Here is a 22,492-nt window from a genome sequence, read left to right as displayed (position 1 = left end):
TCCCCATTTATTACTTCACCAATGACATTGTCTGAATCTGGCCGTCGGTATGCCTATGGCTTGTGAATTAAAACAACGCCTAAATGAAACACAATAAAACTTTACTTAGCATGCTTTAGTACAAACGATGCTAGCAGAGCTACTCAGGGTGAATAATTGTGCTTGCATTCGTGTTACTTGCCCAGTCAGATAAACAAATTAAACAATGGCTACGGAATTACTGCGATATGAAGTGGAGACTGCAAACGGTGCCTTTGAAGCGTGCCCTCGACTACTGCTATTATTAGATACCCGAACGTGTATTTTGGGCCTCACTAAGGCTAATTATGTTTGATAATTGTTCTCTTATTCGCATTACTTGCCTGAGCCAGATAACCAAAATAAACAATGCAACCACATAAATATGCTTTGGCAGGAAAGCTCCCAACAGTGGCTGTAAATTTCGCGTTGACTACGGCATTTTCGTGTCAAACTCTACAGTGGCTGCCCGAATGAGCATTTTGGGCCCCAAATAGTCCTTGAGCGTTGATAAATGTATTTGCATTCACATTGTCCAGCATTTAAGCACGTTTCCATGCCAGCACCTAAACTGAGCACGATCTGTGCAGCACGTTGCTTTTTCAGAACTGAGCTTCCATTAAGAGGAATATGCCACGAAATGAACTGTTCATTTACTGGAGAGGTCACGGGAGGATGGTTAGCTGCTGCGGACCCACCAGAAAATTTTGGTAGCCCTTATAAGGGCTGTTATTTCGTTAATAAAAAGCTGTTGTGCTTCGTCGAGTGGCTCAACGGCGGACAGCTCGCCGTCAGAGTCGCTTTCTTCAGTGTCATCTTCACTCAGTTGGATGATGATGGGTTGGATATAGTCACTCCTAGACGTGTCGAGCCTAAACTTTACCTCCAGCTCCATTACATGGTGAATGTTCTTCCTCCCTTCTTCTGCCAATACGTGCTTGATTTTCTTCGTCAAGACATCTTCGACAGTGGACAGATTGAAGTCTCTGTTGTCCGCAGCAATGCCATCTTTTACCACTGCCTACACGAGCTCGAGATGAATAAATTTGCAGTGGTACGGTGGGAGCCTGAGTACATAGAGGCGGCGCAAGGCTCGCTCGGCAACAAAGGATCTCATTCCCATGTCACATCACTGGGCTCTATCGCTGAAAGCTCGCACCGAATCAGGCACCGTTCGCACAAGGCACAAATGCATTGTGCGAACTGGCGAGATTGCAGGCTTGCAAAAAAAAAAGAAACGTGAAAAGGAAAGAAAATGAAGCCTCTCACATTCTTGAAGATAAGTTTGGAAAAACACAAAACCAAAAAACATATAAATTGTATGCTATTTAAAACCAAGAGTATTTATTTAAAACAATGAATGAAGCAAAGCATTTTTGTACTTTTCCTGTCTCGACCATATTCTCGCCCCAGGTTTGTAAGGGTTTCGAAAAATGTATTGTTTTTTATAAGTACCTGTTCAAAAGCAAATGATTCAGTTTAATCTCGGAAAATGAGTAGCAATGTGCCGTGTACATGTAAACCAGCGCAAAAGCCATGCAGAGCTGCGCTTTCTGCTTTTGTCACTAGCATTGAAGCTAAGAGCAGACGACGGGCAGCGTTGTAGAAGGCAAGGGGTTATTTTTCTCTTGTGATCTGACATGTGCTGTGGCACATCAGAGCTCTACTAAACGAGTCATCAAAATACAAAGTCTTTATTTATGCCGAGAATTACGAGCTTCAAAAGCACGATTTTTTGAGCGGGAATATTTTAGTCGTGGAGGCAATCGGCTGTCGCGCTTCGGATATCTGGGCGGGGCCTCTCTTTTTTCTAAAGCACATAAGGAATGCCTTCTAGAGTTTTGAGACATAACATTGAGGCACCCAAGCGGTTTATAGGGCTTAGCGCCAACTGTGTGATCAGTGAACAGTTCTGGCAGAACAAAAAATTATGTGACGCCATATTATTTAAGAAGGGAAGTGATGCCATTGCAGCCGTCAAAGGCTTGTCAAACAACCTGTCAGGCCTGTTTAAACGACCTGTGAAAGGTAGTTAAAATGAGCGGGACCATCAGCGCGGCCGCAAGGAGGTTGCATTCCCTTCTCCCTGCTTTACTCAGAGACACATGCTCCCTTACTCCACACTGCTGTCCTAGGAGTTGTCCGTACTGGTACGTGTCACCTTTCAGTATCAATAGATCTGGAAACAGTTCAGTGCGCGGCAGCGGCAGCATCGGCCTCGCATAAAAAATACGCAGACACTCGCGTCCACGAGGTAGGTTTCTCTGTCACGTGCTGGCACGGTCTAGCGTTCGAGGATATTAAAACAATGTTACGCTAAGAGATCGGTCGTGTCGGTTTGCTCTCTCTGCCGGAAGGCCGAGACTCCACCGGTCGGCGCGGTCGCTCGACGCCATAGTTTGGTGACTTCGGGCGTGATCCTGCCATAAGTTCCTTCAGTAGAAATGACCATGGACCAGACCAACCTACGACTGATCAAGGCCAAAACACTTGCGAGGAGCGCGCTGAGCCCTTCTGTTCGGCCATAGCAGTCCGCCTCGCGCACAACTGGGAGCAGCAACCCTCAGCCGCCACTGGCGAATTTGTTGAGCGCCCCACTGTCTACTGCCGCCCATAACTATCTCACCGCAGCCCTGCTACAGTAGATTCACAGCGTTCTCGCACCCAGCAGCTTTTTCCCGCTGGACCACACGGTGACCAACGCTCTAGTCAACTTCTTTGCCGTATGAGGCAGCTGCTCGGAGACAACGCGACCTCCATGGAAGACAGGCTGTGGCGCGAATTATTTGTGGAACGACTTCCGGGTAGCGTGCCGATTGTCGTTGCGACAGCTTCTGCCAAGGAATGTTACCGGACCTGCTGTGTTGCCCGACAAAGTCATGGAAGTAGCCACCCCAACCATCGCAGCCACGACATCGTCTCCGGGTGACAACTGTCCCGCATACGCTTGCCTGCTCTTCAGCAGCGCAATTACTGCTCGACTCCTTGTGCGAGCGCCTGGAACAGATAATCTGTGCCGCGGAATATCACTGCACGTCATATCGTCACCCACGCAACCGTAGAATGTGCACGAATGAATTGTGGCTCGGCTAGACGCTCTGCCGGAAGCAAGGAAGTGCTTCAGTGGACTGAAGACACCACTGACGCTTTCACAGGAGCCAAGTATGCCATCGCCGATGCCACGCCGCTCATACACCCAAAGCCAGGCGCACCCGCTACCATCATGACAGACGCTTCAAACACCGCTGTTGGCACCGTTCTGCAGCAATTCGTCAAGGCTGCGTGGCAGCCACTCGCCTTTTTCTCCAAGACACTGAAGCCTGTGGAGTCCTGCTACAGCATGTTCGGCCGTGAATTACTCGCCGTTTACCCGGCGATAAGAAATGTTCGCCGTTTTTTTTTCGAAGGTCATGCATTTATATTTTGACAGAACACAAGCTCCTTGTGCACTCAGTGAACCGCTGGGCGTCCTGTTACTCGCCTCTCGAGAGTCGACAACTTTCCTACACCTCGGATTTTACAAGAACGCACCGTCATATCAAGGGCACCGACAACGTTACAGCCGGCGTTCTGAGTCGCCTCAAGGGCGTTTCCACGTCGATATCAGAACCTTTCATCATCTATGTCGATTTACTTGTCAGTTAACACCGTGACGACACTGCACCTCGTACCCTCCGCAATTCGTCAACTTCCCTGAAATTGGAGGATGTCGTTTTGATTTGAGATGGTACGTCCATCGTCGTCGACACCACACCTCGACCACATCTTCCGGCATCCCTCCGCAGACGTCTATACGAAACTGCACAACTTGTCGCATCCAGGAAAACGCGCGACACGGAAGCTTCTTTCCAGTAGTTTCCCTTGGCCTCAGCTAAACGCGTGAGTTCGCGGCTCGGTTCACTGCTGTTTGTCGTGTCAACTCTCCAAGATCCAGCGTCACCCCATTCCGCCTGTAAAATCTTCTCTTCCCCCGGACACTCGTTTTGACACGGTGCACTTGCACCTCGTCGGCCCTCTCGCACATTCGAAAGGTTACTCCTACGTACTGGCATGCATAGACCGCTATAGTCCGTGGCCAGAAGCTACATTCATATCTGAAATCTCGGCGCCAACTTTTGCAGCAGCTTTAGTGTCTACATAGACTGCAAAGTTCTGCTGCCCATTCGCAATAGCCACCGATCCCGGTTGTCAATTCGACTCAGAACTTTTCAGCGAGATACTCAGACTTCTAAGAAGGACATGTTTTCGCATGACTGCTTACCACCCGTAGTCAAATAGACTTCTTACTCAAGTCTTCCCTTGTTGCGCATGAATGGCCGGAGAAGTGGGTTCTACATTTGCCTCTGGTCCTACTTGGCATCGAGCCGCACTCAAGAGCGACCTAAGTTGCTCGTGTGCTGAGGTAGTCTACGGCACTCACCTGCGCCTCCGATGCAATTTCTTTGCCGCCACCACCAAAACAGCTATGACATCACCTGTCGACTACATTGCTGAACTGGAAGCTTTCTCCAGCCAGATACGCCCCGTGCCTGCACGTTCGCAAAAAGCAGTGTCTCCGCACGGTTCTCCTGCACTCACCTCTGCTACGCAGTTTTCGTGCGCAACTGTGTCGTTCGGAAGCCTTTCCAAGTTTCCAGCCATACTACTCGGGACCGTATCCTGTTTTCAAGCGCCGTCCGACGACGTTTGTCGTTAACACCACGGCTGACCAGATACAATTGCCCTGGAAAGTCTCAAGCCCACCTGCAACTAAGCACTCCCACCGTCGACACCACTAGTCGGCGACGCAACCCTGCTGCATCGCTCCACGCCGCTTTAGCACGCGACTCAAGACCTGCCGCATTACGTGCGCTTTCCATGGCTTGTCGAACTTTCCTCCTCCTTTCTAGAGGGGGAGGGAGCCCTCTGTAGCAGCAGCAGCAGCAATGGCGTAGCATCAGAATTACGGAGACGCTCGCTTTACGAGGCAGGTGCCACTGGCACGCGCCGGCATGGGCTAGCGTTGGAGGATACTAAAACAATGCTACGCTAACAGATCGTTCGTGTCGGTTTGATCTCTCTCTCGGAAGGCCGAGACTCTACCAGCCTACGCGGTCGCTCGACACCACAAGTGTCGTTCAAACTCGCGCTTTTTGTGGCCGAGATTGTGCTTTACTCAAGCTCCAAAAGAGGGCAGCACGCGTCACCTCCAGCGGCTGATGCGAAACAAAAAAATTCACAGCGACCAACTCGCGCAGCGAGCGGCGACCAACCCGGAAGCTTTTCCAATTTTCGCAATTAATATTTCTTTTATCTGGAATACAGTGGGTGCAGTTTATGGCACTGTGCTTTGTGAACCATTTAACAAAGTTCCTATGCACTGAAAGAAAAAAATTCTCATATATCAGACGTGTTCAAAGCGTGTCCACTTTTCTGGACAGAATTTGTGAACGTTCAGCACTTGATGCCCCGTTTGCGTGCGTAAGTTGTGGGTGTGTAGCATAGAGTTTCTCACTATATTAACTAGAGGGAAATCTGCCGCTGCTGCGCTGTGGTATGCATGGAAATGCCGGTATATTGTGACTTCAGAGTGGCACCATTCTCGAAGAGCCAGGACAACTTGCAGACGCGCTTGATAAGCGCCGCTCCGTCTGTCACAATTATTCATTTTCTACTAAAACAGCACGTAAAAAGCTGTTTTAGCTTTATTATTACAGAAAAACATGTTTTCTTTAAATATGAGAACTTGTTATTGCATGTACAATTATATGATACGTAAAAAGTATCAGCGGGCGCTAAAGTTGGAGGACAGACGACCAGTTTCGCGCTCGCTTTGAGACAGTTTGTCATCTGTTCTTGCTTTTCCTCGCTTGGTCATGCATTGTAGGTGAGTAACGATGTAACATGCGCGAATGGAAATATTTTATGAAGATTTTACGTTAAGAACGTGTTATTTGTGTAGCCATACCCACGTTTTAGACGAAGTCTCTTACAACACCAGCCAACACAAGCCTCGCAGACACATACCGTCATTCCCATGATGGCACAGCGCCCCTTAGGAAACTTCCATAGACAGCGGCGCCAGTTTCCATCTAGGTGTTATAGTGAAAAACTCTATGGCGTGTAGATTCGATGCGTCTTTTGCCGTGTTTCGCAGCACGTTACCTCACGGATATTGTTTCAACCTCTCCAGATGGGTTACTGCTCGAATGTGTATAGAGGAAGGCGCAATAGACCAGGACTGAAGAAGAACACAAACGACAGGACCGGCGCCTGCCGTTTGTGTTCTTCTTCTGTCCTGGTCTATCGCGCCTTGCTCTTTACACATTCAGTCATGAACCAACTGACCGAATGAAGAGTTTTACATAGTGCTTGATTTGTCTATATACAATGGAAAAAGTACAGTCCTCGCTGACAACATCAAAGTCTGTGGCTTAGGCGGAGCAGTGTTAATATGGCTTGTACAACTGCGCTGCAGTCACATATGTTCATGAATCGCTATCTTACCAGATTGAAGGTTTTTGATTGCTTACTTCAAGAGAAAACGTTCATGCCTAGAAGAGTAAATCGAAACAGCGCTGGGGACGCTGCTGTAAAGCATGCCGATGAACATCAATGTAAACCGTGGACAATCGACCTTCCTTGTGTCTGAGAACAGAAATGTGTGTCTGGTCAAACGGAAAGATAACAATGACGTAAATTCCTTTTCAAGTGCTGTCGGAATACACCCTATGTCTTCAAGCAAGTGCTCGTCGAAGGATGGAAGAAAAAAAGATTACTAGCGCACCTAAGAAGTGCATCGTAATGCAGCCATTTGATGAGGGGATGTACCTAATCGAGCATACATTTCATATGCTAGAACGAAGTTCAGGTGTAGGAAATGGGCCATTAAGATGCTCAGACTTTTATTTGACATTGTTGTCTGAAATGCGTGGGTCATATACTGTCGCGACGCAACAGCTTTGCACCTACATCAAAAAGAGGTGTGGTCTCTACTGTCTTTCAAGCATGATGTAGCCAAAACATTAACCAGTTTTAAACAGAATCGAAATGGTACCAGGGAATAAAGACAGGAGAGTAGACCAGCAGCTACAAAGACCAAACCAGCCTACCTGCCTGGCGGCAACACGAGAAAATAGTTTTGACAACTTCTCAGAATTTTGTAAAATTACAAATGCAATGAGATGCGGCAACAAAGATTAAAAACCAAGGTCAACAGTTTGGTGCACGTAACGGAAAGTTTTCTTTTACCTGTTAGGGCAAAACTGTTTCTTTTATTTTTACCATGCTCCCTACTAATGTCCACCTTTGTGGACACTCATTTTTATTGTTTGGAAATGAAAATTTTCTCACAATTTTTTCCTGAACTTCTGAAACCGTTTCAAATTAAATGTTAAAAATGTCATGTTTTCTGGTGTACATTTCTTTTTTGCGGTAGTGGAGAGGTTAAGGGCGATTTGTACCTCCCTTTTCTGTATCCGTCAGTTTTTAGGTTTTTGTGCCGTTACAAGGTTTCACCATGCCTGACAGTGTCAGTAAATTGTTTTCAAACTGGTCCTATGGTTGTCTGCAAGGTGCGGATGAAAAAGGCACTAAGGGGTGGAACTGAAAACAAATCTTCACAGTTTGATTGCAGACGCGTGGTTGGCTGCTCAACCCCCGACCCCCCAAAAGTAGGCACCTGAATCCGCCCCTGGCTCTTAGGCGCCTGTTCCTATGGCGAGTGTTGGCGTCACCGAGTGAACGAGTACAACAGTGAACGATAAGAGAGCGAACGGCGGAGCGGGATATGAAAGACGCGAGCCGCGAACTGTGGAGACTAATGAGAGCGGCACCTTTAGTGACATGCGCGTGGCAAACTGTTTTCATGCGGACCCGTCCGAACGCTCGATGCGTACTCGTATCAGGTGTCAGCCAGACCGCTCGTTTCGTACTATCGTCTGCTCGCGTCAGCGCTGGATTAAGGGGAGGGGACTAAGGGGGCTGCAGCCCAGGGGCCCATTTATTCTATCCTGCGTAGTATATGGAACCATGGGCAAGGCAACTTCGAGCGACATTTATGAAGCGAGAAAACCAGAACAAGCAAACGGGGCCCCCGCCTAATGTAACAGCATGCGTTTAGCCTGATCACTTGGGGAGAGCTTGTCGACCTGCAAAAACAGGAATCCCCCGCCATCCCGGCGGGGCCCTCTTTCTTACGAAGTGAGGTGCGTTTGCTTGGAAGGGTTTTCGTAGTTTCCTGTCAGTCCGTCTCTGCAGCGCTGTCTGGAGAGGAGGGGCAAGGGGGAAACACTTAAAACATGTAATGTGGGATGAGGACCTCAATCTCCCTTGCCCCTCGTCACCACCACGCCACCCTCCACCTCTCAAATAATTTCGCCGCCGTCCTTCTCGTAGAAAAGGTGTTCTGCAGTACCCAACAGTTCCTCCTATTGTACTTTTTTTTACCGTGATGGTAATTTGGGTGGGGGAGGATGAGTCCGATAGCAGATGATACTGAGTCTGATCGCAGAGTTTAGGCAGGAAAGGAAAGAAGACGTCACACGTGCTTTTATCCGCATTCCGTGTGACATGGAATGTTCCCTGTTTGGGCTAAGGTTGTGGAATAGTGAAGGCGAAAGTTGGAGAGCTGGACACAAAGACCTGTCTCCAGGGCCCATTTCTGCCTAGTAGCTGCGCACCCTCGCGCGCTCGACGGAAAAAGTAGGTCAGACTGGCCGCCGAACTTTGCAGAAAGAGGCAGAAAAATGACTCAGGCGCTACGGAGGGCGCGTAACTTCGCCCGCGCTAGGAGTCGCCCTCTCCCATTTGTTATCGCACTCGGCGTCGACGGAGCGAAAAAAAAATCGGGAACCTTCCAGTACAGACGATTGCTCCTAGCCAATAGGAAGACGAGACCGGAAAGGGAGAAGGAGTGAGTTTGTACGGAGAAGGAGGGAATTTGTACAAGCAACTCTGTGCGTATGTGAACGCCTGCTTCGGCGCTAGTAACAGAAACACGTGGCACGCTTCTATAAAAGAAAGTTGATCGTGGGCTACGATTCAGCCCAGAGCCGCCGGTTAAGCTTACATAAGCCCGCCTGCTGAGGAGCTCCCGGGGCGCGAGAGCCGCAAGGGGGCGCCGAGCAGCGCAGTACTGCTTGCATGGCGCTCTGCGTCTAGATGTGTTTTTGGTTGACTAGTGCTTCCACCCACGGTACCGAGATACCAGTCGACTCGTGAGGATACAAGGAACACGGGTGTGTTACCCACGTGGCCCTTGGTGAAGCTCGTTAAGCCCAGCGATCCTACAAACCCGGACTACGGGGCAGCGTCAATAACCCCGACGCCAGCTCGGCGCAGCAGCCGGTGCTGCTCCGACGCGTGAGGAACGCGAACGGCAGCAACCGTTCTGCCTGGATATGGCTACGGGAACGCTTAGCGAACTTCAGACGACGACGACAATGCAAGGTGAGACCACACCAGCAGAGAACATGGATCTAACTAATTTAGACAGAACAGAAGACGGAATAACAGGCTCCGTTCGCCACAACGCCGGGGGACGCCAGCGCACGGACGACGACTGGCAGACAGTCCTGACACTACGGCAAAAGAAGCAACAGGCTCGAGAGCGCAAGCGAGAAACGGACTCAACGGGCAGCAGTAACTCAGCGAAACTAAGGAAGCGACGAAGAGGCATACCCCAACTTCCTCCTCTTCCTGAAGATGACTTCAAGATAGTTATCCGACCACACCAGGGACTGCCTTTGAAGATTATCAGCACGCCGGCCCTCGCCGAAGCGATCGTCATGGCCTGCGACTACCAAATAAGAGGTGAGCAATTTTCGCTCCGTATAAAGCCCGGCTCCAATATCGCCATACTTTCGACATCGAGTCAGGAGGTCGCGGAGCAGGCACGCCGAGTCCACTCCCTAACTATCAACGGACGTTCGCATGGCGTTAACGTATACGCTGCCACCGGAGAGGAAGCTATCCGAGGAGTTATACACGGACTGCCACCCCGAACACCACCGGAGACCATCATAGCAAACATACGTATACGGACTCAAGGCGTCGAACTTGTCCAAGCAAGAATGATCGGAGAAACAAAGAGTGCCGCCCTTACTTTCTCCGGCCCGTCACTACCTCGGGTGGTTACTACAACGGAGGCGAACTCCTGTGTCATCCTTACCGAGCTACTGTTCAGGTGGGCAAAACATGCCATGGAAAAGTGCATCGGACAGACGTCTGTCCATAGCCCGACCTGCGAGTGTGCCGAACTTGTGTACTCAGAAACCCAGTGGAGGGACACCCGTGTGAGACAAAGTGTGCCTCGTGTGAGGGATCCCACGTCACCGGGGACCGCAGCTGCCAACGACGCCTCAAGCAACCGAAAATACCTCAAGTCAGAAAGAGCACTGAAAAGCGCAATGAAGGGCAGAAAAAACCTCGCTGGTTCGCCTCAGAGGATGAGGAATCGGACTACACAAACGGCCATAGGAGTGACCAACGCGACCGACAGGGAAGGACGAGATCGCCATCTCCACACCGACTGAACGCTCGGTCCAGATCAGCGTCACCTCACCCGAACAGATCCCGCTCTCGAGCAGGAGAGCGCGTCCAGGGAGGAGAAGCAAGGCAGACGCAACGATCATCCAGAGAAGCACCGAAAGCGGCCTCCATTCTGACAAATCCACAGGTAAGCTGTGCAGCGGTCGCGTCCTCAACAACCACACCTATCACACAAAGCGAGGAATACAAGAAAATAGTTGCCGAAAACAGACAACTTAAGGCAAGCTTGGACAGCATGAAAAATGAACTCGAAACAGTTAAACGACAAATGGCAAGCATGATGACGCACGGAGGAACCCATAAAACAAACGCACCCGCAAGACTGTCCAACACACAGACGAACCCAACGCAGACCACACCACTATCAAAAACGAAGCCTACAGCACAGATGCCTACACCCATCACTCATCTGGAAGGAGAACTAGACAATATGTGCGCACAAATGCAATTATTTTTTGCAGAGCTTCACAATCTTAAGCGGTACGTCGACGACTCGCTCAAAGGAGTATAAAAAAAAAACGTGAAAACGTCGTAGCAACCTTAGCCCGAAGAACCGAGATCCAAAGGTCACCGTAACCACAGACAGAACATTTCGAGAGCCCATACTCTGGCTAACTACACACCTACACACCAAGAGAATCTCGTAATTTGGCAGTGGAACTGCCGATCACTACATAACAAACATGCTGCACTTACACAATATATCAAGGCGGCGATCGTCCCACCTGACATTATTTGTCTTCAGGAAGTGGAGAAAATGCGGATACCTATTGGGGGCTACCGTTTTTCAGCCATTCGAACTACCCTGAAGTGGCAGCATTGGCCCGCAAGGACCTGACAATCACTGTCGCCATAGCACCTTGCGTAGAAATCCAAACCAAATGCTCACCATTTGTGCAGTTAGGAAGCGTCGTCCCAAGTGCCTGATAACCAACGTATACAGCCCCCCTAGGGATAAGAGGGCCGATTTTTTACTAATTTTAAGTCACGTCGAAAGACGAATGACCGACTAATCTTTCTCGGAGACTTTAACGCTTGGCACTCCACATGGGGTTATCAATGCGACACCGCCAAGGGCTTCAATCTACTACGAGAAACTCAGTCCCACGAACTTGTACTGATTACGCAGCCAGGCACTCCTACAAGGATAGGAAACAGCGTTGCCCGGGACACCACGCCGGACCTTACGTTTCTCAACAATGAGACGGGGGTCACCTGGTGTAACCTAGAGGAAACGCTAGGTAGTGATCACTATCTATTGTGTGTCAATGTTAACACAGCTAAAGTTCGACAGCCCCTACGGGTGGCCAGGCTCACTGATTGGAAAAGGTATAGAGAACAACAGCAGGCTGCTTTCCCATTTCCAGCCACGGCCGCAGGTTGGAAAACTTTCCTCAAGGAGGCCCATGCTGCCGCCACCAGAGAGATCAAGACCACAACGAAAGAACCAGCAGTAGACAGCCATCTCGCCCACCTCTGGGAGGCCCACAGAGGCCTCACCAAACGCTGGAAGTGGCAGCGGCGTACTCGCAAACTTAGGTGCCGAATAGCCCTGCTGGCAAACGAAGCTAACGCCTATGCAAAGGAGCTGAATAATCAAAATTGGCGCAGCTTCTGCGACTCTCTCAGAGGCACCCGCAGCACCAAGAAGACCTGGGCCATTCTTCGGTGCATGTTAGACACAACTAGCACTCGCACAGATACGTCTAACGTCATGCGAAGGCTCTTAGTAGAATACAAGGGCTCAGAACAAGAACTACTCGAGCACCTCAACGCACCTACACCGGTGCAGCCCAGACGTATTCACGCGTTATTAGAGAATACCAAGGACAGGATAACCGGAGCTTGGACGCCCCCATCACCTTCTCAGAGCTCTACGCAGCGGCACAAACCTTCAAGAAGAACACGGCTCCTGGACCCGACCAAATTACCAACGCCATGCTGCACAACCTTAGTGATGTATCCCTACAGCACTTAGTCGACTTCTTCAATGAACAGGTCGGGCGACCGGACGGAAGACTACCGCGAGAATGGAAGGAGGCAGACATCGTGCTCTTGCTTATACCAAAACCGGGCAAGCCGCGCGAGCTGAACCATCTCAGGCCCATATCGCTCACGTCTTGCATGGGCAAGCTCTTTGAACGAGTAATTCTAACCCGACTCGAAGCCCACATCGAACGAAACTCACTCTTCCCTGAATCCATGTTCGGTTTCCGCAGGATAATCTGTGCACAGGACGTCTTTCTTCTATTAAGAGATGAGGTACTCGATCCTCCTCCCGCTGTATGGACAGAATCCTGCTAGCACTCGACGTCCATAAGGCATTTTATAACATCTCACACACTACAATACTAGACGAACTACGAGATGTCGGGTGTGGAGAAAGAGTATTTCAGTACGTTCAAGACTTCCTGAGCAGCCGCTCCGCGAAAATAGGACTGGGTTCAGCACGTTCTGCCCTGTATCGCCTACCAGATATGGGCACTCCTCAAGGATCCATATTGTCACCACTTCTTTTTAACATCTGCTTACGTAGAATGGCCCTGGACTTACAGAACAACCGGGACCTTGGCTGCGCCATATATGCAGACGACATTACTCTCTGGGCCTGCAAAGGGTCCTCCGGAAATTGGCAGGACACGCTTCAACAGGCCATCAACACCAATGAAAGCTAGATGAGGCGGGCAGGCATGAGGTGCGCTCCAGCGAAATCGGAGTACATTCATATTAGACCTAGACAAACCCTAGCGACCAGGGCTCCGGATCTGCAGCTCACCTTGGAGGGAGAGACCATCAAGAGCGCATCCCACCTGCGCGTACTGGGAATGTGCATTCAAGAAACGGGCAGCGTTAGCATAGCGCTCTCCAATCTCAGACGCACTGTTCGGAGCGTAACTGGGCTTATTAGTAGAGTTGCACGCAGCCGAGAAGGCATGATCGAAGCAGACACCATGTAACTAGTAAACGCCTTCGTCATTAGTCGTCTGACATACGCTCTTAACGACATCGAACATGCAGATAAGCTTATAAGAATCGCCTGTAAAGCAGCACTTGCCTGAAAGCACAAGCACGATCCGACTGAACGAATTAGGAATGATAAACACTTTCGAGAAATATGCAGCGGCCAGCCTAATGGCGCAGCGCTAACGACTAAACACGACACCTCAGGGCCGCTCGGCTTTACAGACTTCACTATCCACTGACACCACAATATTGCGGCGACGAAACAATACTACTGCCATCTGAAATCCGAGAGCGGATCCACGTGGCGCCAATCCCCCGTCACATGCACCCAGTCCATCATGCGGCACGGAGACGCGCGCGGGCAGCCACCTTACTAAGGTGGCGAAGCGATCCGGATACTTACTTTGCAGACGTGAGTTCATATCACAAGAATACAGGCACCCTCAATACATTTGTAGCAGTCGTGACTAGCCAAGGACGAACACACGAAATCGGTTGCAACGGCCGAACCTGTGGCCATAGCCCTGGCCATACGCGCCGCGGAAGCTAAGAGCCAATCGGCCTACGTGCTGACAGACTCGCAGGAAGCCTGCTGCCTCTTCCTTGTGGGGGATTTACCGGGCTGCGTCTTCCGCATCCTAGGAACTGAACTCACCCTGGATTATTGCGTGACCTGGTGCCCGGCCCACACAGGGATAGCGGGGAACGAGCGGGCGGAGCGCTTGGCTCGAGGCATGACAGGCCGAGCCGCGGGCCACACCACCCGAGCGAACACCTCGACACCCGGTGCGCGAAGAGAAATCCTCGAATTACAACGGCTAAGTAGGCGAACCAACGCCCTTCCTCACCCAGACCTAGACAGAAGGCAAGAACGGGACTGGCGCCGCCTGCAAGCAAACACTTTCCCACATTTATACAGGCTACACAAAATGTATCCAGACAAATACCGCAACACATGCACGTGGTGCGAAGGAACACCGATATTGGAGCACATAACATTCCAGTGCGCGTTACGTCCGGCGGCTGTCACCTCGCCCGCTGCTAGACAACACTCTACATAACTGGTCGTGGGAGGCGTGACTCGCGGAAGTGGAATTGGGAAGCCAACTGGCGACCCTTGACCAGGCCGGGTGAGCCGCTGTAACCAGTGGGGCCCTGGAGGAGGGGCTCCACCCACCATAACCAAGCAACCTCTATTACAATAAACATTTACTCTCTCTCTCTCTCTCCCGGGGGGCGCCCCACTCTCGGCCAGCCACGGGCCATCCCGGCAGCGTGCGCCAGTCATCGGGACAGCCACCGTTGGACACCTGCGGTCGCGTTGTACTAACGAAGTGCCCGGTGAACAATTAGCATCCATACATGCATCAAAATGGTGCGCCTAAACGAAAGGCGAAGTTAGAAAGAGAAGAGCGTGAAAAGAAGCTACCAAAGATGACAAAGCACCTACTGAATGCAGCTTCCGCGAAGCAGTATAATCGTCTACCCAGAGTCCATGTGAAAGTACCAATAGTACCGACTGTGCTTCTGTGGAGGAAATGCCAACTCCATCACCACGGTTTCCTGCTAAGAAGCAAGGTTTGACACATCTTGGTTGTCTGGATCCTGTGGAAACCGTGCCAACCTCGCTCATTCTTATTTCTGAGAAAGCGACGCTAACCGAGCCCTGTTTTGTTCCTGAGTCAGCAACGTCTATGCTACTCGGCCGGACCCCTGCCACAGAGCACCAGGTGTCCGGTCCACCACGCCCGATTTCTACTATTGCTGATGAACAGGTGCCAAACCTCCCCGATGAGTTTCCTTCTACTGACGAGCGTCAGGAAACAACACTCCAAGAACCGACTCACTTGTTTCCTGTCAGTTTGGCGTCAAATAATCATGTTTCCACCCACAAAGTGTGCCTCGAGAGGCCGAATGAGACGGCTTCTCGTTGCGGCAACCGAGAAGTACAGATACCCCCGCAGCAAGAGGTACGTTGCGAGATTCTTCGAAGTGACCCTGCTAAGTGGCCCGACGTTATTACTGACAGCTTTTGGAGTGTATGCCTTGAGAAAGGGCCATTGTATTTTCAAGATAAGGCAGAAAATTGCCCGTCTTCTGAAAGGCAATACAAAACTCAGAAACGCTATATGTCACCTAATCTTTTCTTGCAAAAAGCTGTAAATGGGGAGGCGTACGAGCGATACTGGTTAATGTACTCGGAGTTCAAAGGTTCCGTTTACTGTTTTATGCGCAAACTATTTGCGAATTCGAGCAAGCCCAGTGCTTTCATCACGCGCGGCTTCTTTGATTGAAAAAAAGCAGAAGAAAAGGTTTGCGCACATGAAAATAGCGTCGAGCACCGGAACTACGTGGCAGCTTGGCTCGCCCGCTCTAACTCAAGCAGCACAATTGACAAGGAGCTGGTTAAGTATCTTGTCACTGAGACCGCTTACTGGACAGAGGTGTTGAAGAGCGTAGTCGTTGTAGTTAAGCTTCTAGCTGAGCGCAACCTAGCGTTTAGGGGCAGTGGGGTGATTTTTGGTTCACCGAGAAATGGTGGTTATGTGGGAGTGCTTGAGGCCATTGTCCAGTTTGATCCCTTTCTAGAGGTGCACATCGAACGCTACGAGAACAAAGGAAAAGGTCACCCATCGTATCTGTCAAAAACCATTTGTTATGAATTTATCTAGCATATGGCAAAGGCTGTCAAAGAACGTCTCGTTGACGAAGTGAAACGCGCAAAATACTTCTGTTTAATTGCTTCGACTCCAGACCTTACTCACGTTGATCAGTTGTCAGCTGTTTTACGATACTATTTAAATAGGAAAGTGTACGAACGCTTTCTCGGATTTGTTCCAATTGAATCACATACCGGCTTGTATCTTTTCGATACCGTGATGTCCCTCTTGACGACCAATGGCATCTCAATTGATGATTGTAGGGGCCAAGCTTATGCTAATGCGAGTAATATGTCAGGAAAATACAAAGGACTGCAAGCTCAAATCACACACCTGAACTAACCGGCAGTCTATGTCCCGTGTGCTGGTGATTCACTGAACTTAGTTGGCGCGCGTAGCGTTGACAGTTGACTTGAGGCAGTCAAATTTTTCACTGCAGTTCAGAGACTGTATGTGTTCTTTGCTGCCTCACCTAAGCGACGGAGGTATCTTTTAGACAGCATGGGCGGAACTGGCCAGCAGCTTGTTTTGAAAAGTCTCTCTGATACCAGGTGGTCAAGACACGCTGAATCACATAATGCCATTCTGGAAAATTTTAATGCAGTCTTGTGTTGCCTTGAAGCTGTATCAAAGAACGAGGAAGAAAACGGTGACACTAGGAACGAAGCGCACTCTCTCTTCAATAAAATGACAAAACTAGAGACTGCGTTCAATGCGATTTTCTGGAGTGAAATCTTGGAGAGCTTTGACAAAACGAGCGTAGCACTTTAGAAACCAGGGCTAGACATTTTAACTTCTGTAGACCTGCTGAGCTCTCTAGAAGGCTTTGCTAATTCTTTGCGACCTCTCTTTGATACCTTCGAAGAGAGAGCACGCACGCTAAGTACCAATCAATGTTATCAGGACGAGGGCAAACGCATCGTTTTGAGTAAACACTCGGACGGAAAAAGCGATAGTGCGCTACAAGGTAGAAAAAAGCTTATCATAGACAGCTACAATGTTGTACTTGGCAATCTAGGCTCTGCTTTGCGAGTGCGAAAGGCTATCCACACTGAACTCTGCGAAAGGTTCGGATTCTTAAAATTGCTGACAGAAGTTGGGAGCGAGGCCTCTCTGGCACAGCAGGCTGAGAAGTTGGTGACAACCTACAAAAATGATTTGGAGCCAGCGTTTTCCACTGAAATCGTCGAGTTTGCGAACTTTCTGCACAACTCTGTGTGCGTGGACACGAGTCCCTTGGGAATAATGAAGTTGCTGCACAAAAGAAAGCTTATTGATGTGTTTCGGAACCTTTCTATTGCTTTGCGAATGTACTTAAGCATACCCGTGGCAAACTGTGAGACCGAACGATCGTTTGCCAAGTTGTCACTGATAAGAAATTGCCTTCGTTCGAGCCTTCTTGACCACAAGGTGAACTCGCTTTGTTATCATGTCCATTGAAAGTGACCTCCTCCGCGATCTATCCTTCGAACGGACTATATCTGATTTCTCCAAAGCGAAGGCGCGATAGATGCCATTTTAAATGAGGACTGTGTGCGCTATACATGAATAGTTCCAATAAGTTCGTTGTGTCGCCTCCCAGCCTCCACGTTGACAATGAAACGCTGAGCGGTGTAATTCAAGGTATGCAGATCTTCGTTGTTTGTCTCTTGTTTGCTCTTCTTGTGATATTTAGCGTGCTTATAAAGAACTGTATTTTTTTTTGCTTTTGATAGTTCCACGTTTATTTGGTGTCGTCCTCGCTTGGGGTCTTACCTTTAGCGAAAATATTTTCAAACAATGTTTTGTAATTACAGTTGCTAATTTTCATCTTTATTCTAGTGCACTTTTATGGTGTTTGTATTGCCTTAAGTACTCTATATATCTATTGCATATTTTTAGAGCAACGTGTATAAAGATTACTGCAGTCTGATGCTTGAATTTTAATAGTGAATGTTTTGGACACAACCATGCGTCTACTCACGGGATTAAACTTAGTGATGCAAACAAAGCCTAGCTTCAGAAGGATCGACATCTGAGCTGTATTGTCTTTTCTACGTTCTTGTTCGTCTTAAGTGCACTAAACTTTTCCTTAAAACTTAGCTTTTGCTGAAAACAGAATGCAGATTAATCACAAAGCGAACATATGTGTTGGTGTTTATAACAGCTCGCGTTTCAAGCAAGTTTTGCTGTTTTCCTTATAATAATAGCATTAAGAATAATCCCGTTGTTCGCACTTCATTCTTTTTAATTTGGTGGAATTGAAATTATATTAAATTATGTGGTTTTGCATGCCAAGGAATTAAAATGAAGCATGGTATATTAGCAGTAGCGTAGCAGGCGAAAGGGGGGGGGTCAGTATAGCGAAAGGGGGCCTGCATGCGGATTAGCCCAGGGCCCCCATTTTTCTTAATCCCGCCCTGTCGCGCGTCAGCTCTCGCTCGCGCTTGTTTGATTTGCTTGTTTTGTTTCGTTCGCGGTTGTTTTGATTCTCGTGGTTCGAGGTTGTATTTTTTTGTAACGATTAGCCGACTAGTCGGCCGATCGTCGGTGTCGTTGTTTTGTCGGCGTCGGCCTCGGGCCGGCTTAGTGTGATCCCGGGCGTTTAAGGCCCGGTCAGACTAGGCACACACGACTCCACTTGGCCTGCTGATTATCAACGACAGCTCTTTCTGTGCTCTCGTTGCCGCTTGTCAGAAAGTGCCGAAGCCTATATAGTCTGTAGACGGATCTCTTGCGGCGATGTCGGCGGAGCAACGGCAGAAAGTCAAGTGATTTTCTTCTCGCACTGAAACTACACAACCACACATGACTGAAAAATGGCGCCTTCGAGGCGGCAGCAGCCCGCTTCAGATCTATAATTCCCCGTCTTGAACGGTTTGGTTCATTCGTTCGCACCAGATATTGGCATTTGCTTAAGATTTGAGTCATGATGCTTCGACAGCAGGGTATTAGTGACAACTGGGCCCAATTTGCAAGGTTCGATCTCTGTTTCTCGGCTCATTAGGCTGAAAGGTGGCTGTATATTAGCTGAACACGTCATTCAAAGATTTGATGCGATGTGAAATCTCAGAGGCCCCACATTCATCATCAGAAACAGGCTATTTTACGTCCACTGCAGGACGAAGGCCTTTAACTGTGATCTCCAATCACTCTATCCTGGGCCGACCCATTCCTGCTAGCGCCGGCGAATTTCTAAATTTTATCACCCCACCTAGTCATCTGCCGTCCTCTACTGCGCTTGCCTTCTCCTGGCACCCATTCTGTAACCCTAATGGTCCACCGTTTATCTAACCTACGCATTACATGACCTGCCCAGCTCCATTTCTTTCTCTTCATGTCAATTAGAATATCGTCTATCCCTGTTCGCTCTCTGATCCAAACCGCTCTCTTCCGGTCACATGACGTTATGCCTAACATTCTTCGTTCCATCGCTCTTTGCACGGTCTCTAGATTGTTTTCGAGCTTTTTTGTTAGTCTCCAAGTTTCGGCCCTATATCTCAGCACCGATAGAATGCATTGATTGTACACCTTTCTTTTTAATGATAATGGCAAGCTTCCAGTCAGCATCTAACAATGTCTTCCGAATGCGCTCCAACCCATGTTTTTTTTATTGTCCCGTAAATTTCCTTCGCATGATCAGGGAAGGCTTAAGAGTAAGGCAACCTCAGATTTGCAAATGACATTGTGCTGGCCAACTACACTGGGGACGAGTTACAAGATATGATTGAGGACCTTAACAGAGAGAGTATAAGAGTGGGGTTGCAAGATTAATATGCGGAGGACAAAGATAATAATCAATAGCCGGGCAATGGAACAAGCGTGCAGGATCGCCAGTCAGCCTCTAAAGTCCACGAAGAAGTACGTTTACCAAGGTAAATTACTTACAGGCCACACATTACCAAAGTTTAACTGCTTGCTTGTGCAATTGATGGCACCACAAGAGTGGCGCATGCTGCGAATTTTTTATGCGTCAAATACAGTGGAAACCATGCCGCGTTAACAAGCAATGTTCACGAAATGCTGCATAATATAGAGATTTGCGCGTATGAGCAGCTTCACATCACAGAGACGATATCAGCGGCCGGTCTTGGCAAACGGTCCGCACTGCAGCTTTTGCTAGCGTGTTCTCGTTTTCTGTGGGTGTCGCCGCTTCGCGCTAGTTGTGTGCGCACCGTAAAAAGAATGGTTCATTTCATATGGCTAATGGCTTGAACTAAAAAAAATGACAACCATTCCACCCTCTGAAAACGGAATGGCAGCGAAAGCTGACGACAGTCAGAGCTCACAAACGATAAGCAAAGTGCTTTCGCTGCCATTCCATCTTCACAGAGTGGGATGGTTGCCCGGGCTTGCGATTGTCATTTTAGTTCAGCATCGCGGGAACGTTGTTCATCGGCGGTCGTTTGGCGCCGGCGCCGTTTATATTTTCGTAGCTGTTCCCTCCGGTGCTCCTCGTACGCTAGTTGTTCTTCGGGTGTACGAACTGTACGTGTACGCCCCATCGAAAACGCAGCTGTTTTTAGCGCCGATACCTCTCCTGCTTATATACAGGGATAACCTTGATGTGACGCTATTTTTCATGGTGAGTGTTCTATTCTGTTCCGCATTTTTACACCTGCGTCGCCGCTCTTCACCCGCACGTGATCACACTCAAAGCAAACAAAGAAACCCATTGTGCCGCACGCCGAAAAAACTATTGAAGGTTAGTCATATACAGCTTTCGCTGTAAGAACTATGCATTTCTTTTCTAATATTGCGATAGCAAATATATGGACTTCCGAAGAGTATTTCTGCCGTCGACGTGATGTTCCGTATAAAGTCAGAGTGCGATAACATTGTGGCTGTGCGTCGTATGCTGTGTGGGGGCGAGTGAAAGTGAGCGATGGTGACCCGAGGTTGGTGGCTTGATTTCCCGCGCGCAAGGGAGGAAAGCGGGGAGGAAGCGTGCCGTCTTCCATCGCGCACAAGGCACCGGAGAGGGGGGGGCGCATTCTAATTTGGCGACGGTTGCGTATGGCGCGACTGCGCGCGCCCAAGCATGCCCTATGATGAACAAATCTGCGATGAACACAGAGTCTAAGTGACAGCTTCGTGTGTGCAGTGTTCTCGCGGCTTACTTCGCTATCAGGCGAGAGGCAGCACCAAGGACAGTTCAGTTGCTGTTGCTATGGATGCCGCTCTTTGTCACGCCAGTGCAATGACCGCAGACAGGATGTCTGCGGTCATTGAATGAGATGTGCTTATGCTTGCCTTTGTGCGTGTGACACCATGCTTGTTAATTTACTTATTATGCGAATGTTTCGAAGATTATATGGGTGATAAAACTGCTTTCCTTACTTCGTGTATCTGGCAAACATTTTCTATCGAAATTGATGCTTCAGTTTTCGTGTGCAACCGCAACCTTTGTTCTTTCGTTTGTCCTCTTTTCTACCTTTACGCCATGTCCACGTTGGTTACCTTGCTGCATATAGTGCATACCGGAACTATAGTGAGCGGTGGGTCAAGAATAGAGCAGCAAGTGCCCATCAAAGGCCTCGCCTTTGTCTACGTCTTCCATCGCATCCTTTGTATGTCCTTACCTCAAAAACCAGGATTTGATTACGACGCATGCCGTAGTAAGGGAGTCCAGAAATTTGGACCACCTCGGGTTCTTTAACGTGCACCTAAATCTAATTTCACGGGTGGTTAACATTTAGCACGCATCGAAATATGGCCGTCGTGGCCAGGATTCGATCCTGTGACCTCGTACTTCGCAGCCCAACATCATAGCAACCACTGCGGCTTCCTCACTCTGCTTCGGTAGGTGCCGCATGCGAGGTCAAGATACCTATGCGTGCAAAATGTCCGAATATGGTCATTATCGTCTTTTGACGGTACCCCTAATCACAAAAGTTTGAATAATGGTACTGAGTAGCACAGCGCACATTCCAGAGAATGTGCAGGCACAGTCCAAATGCCAATTGACATTAATAACACACGAGCTCGTCGTCCTTTTAGAAGCGATTTCTTCGGCCTCTGTAGTTCTTCTCGCTCCGCTATATGTAAAGCTTTTGCCAAAAGAAGTGAAGCCACTAATAGCGTGATTTTTACTGAGCTCACGATGTGCCGTCTGAGAACCCTTGGCCCGAATATTTCATATATTCGCATGAAGTCGCCTCCGAATATGTAAACAAGAGAAAAAAAAACGAACTGATCACCTTCCTACAGCAATCTTAGTTCAAGTTAAATGCCGCCAAACTTGACATATACCTGTTTTCGAAAATTAACGTTCGGGTCGTATAGCTTAAACGTTCCTGTCCATGTCCCTCACTGTAGTATGTTCGACCGGCTAGTCAGAA

General features: G+C 49.0%; 1 protein-coding gene across 1 annotated transcript in view; it reads left to right on the top strand.

The window, feature by feature from the left end:
• The first annotated feature begins 9,398 nt into the window (after positions 1 to 9,398).
• Positions 9,399 to 22,492, top strand: part of LOC142570597 (uncharacterized) — a 128,087-nt gene continuing 114,993 nt past the window's right edge. Inside the window, exons 1-2 of the mRNA XM_075678967.1 lie at positions 9,399 to 9,810; positions 12,419 to 12,546. Coding sequence (XP_075535082.1) covers positions 9,399 to 9,810; positions 12,419 to 12,546 — 540 coding nt within the window. The remainder of the gene's footprint in view (positions 9,811 to 12,418; positions 12,547 to 22,492) is intronic.

This window comes from Dermacentor variabilis, chromosome 2 (assembly GCF_050947875.1).
Source record: "Dermacentor variabilis isolate Ectoservices chromosome 2, ASM5094787v1, whole genome shotgun sequence".
Lineage (NCBI taxonomy): Eukaryota > Metazoa > Arthropoda > Arachnida > Ixodida > Ixodidae > Dermacentor > Dermacentor variabilis.
The sequence above is the reverse complement of the archived record's forward strand: the minus strand, read 5'-3'. Positions and strand labels throughout refer to the sequence as shown.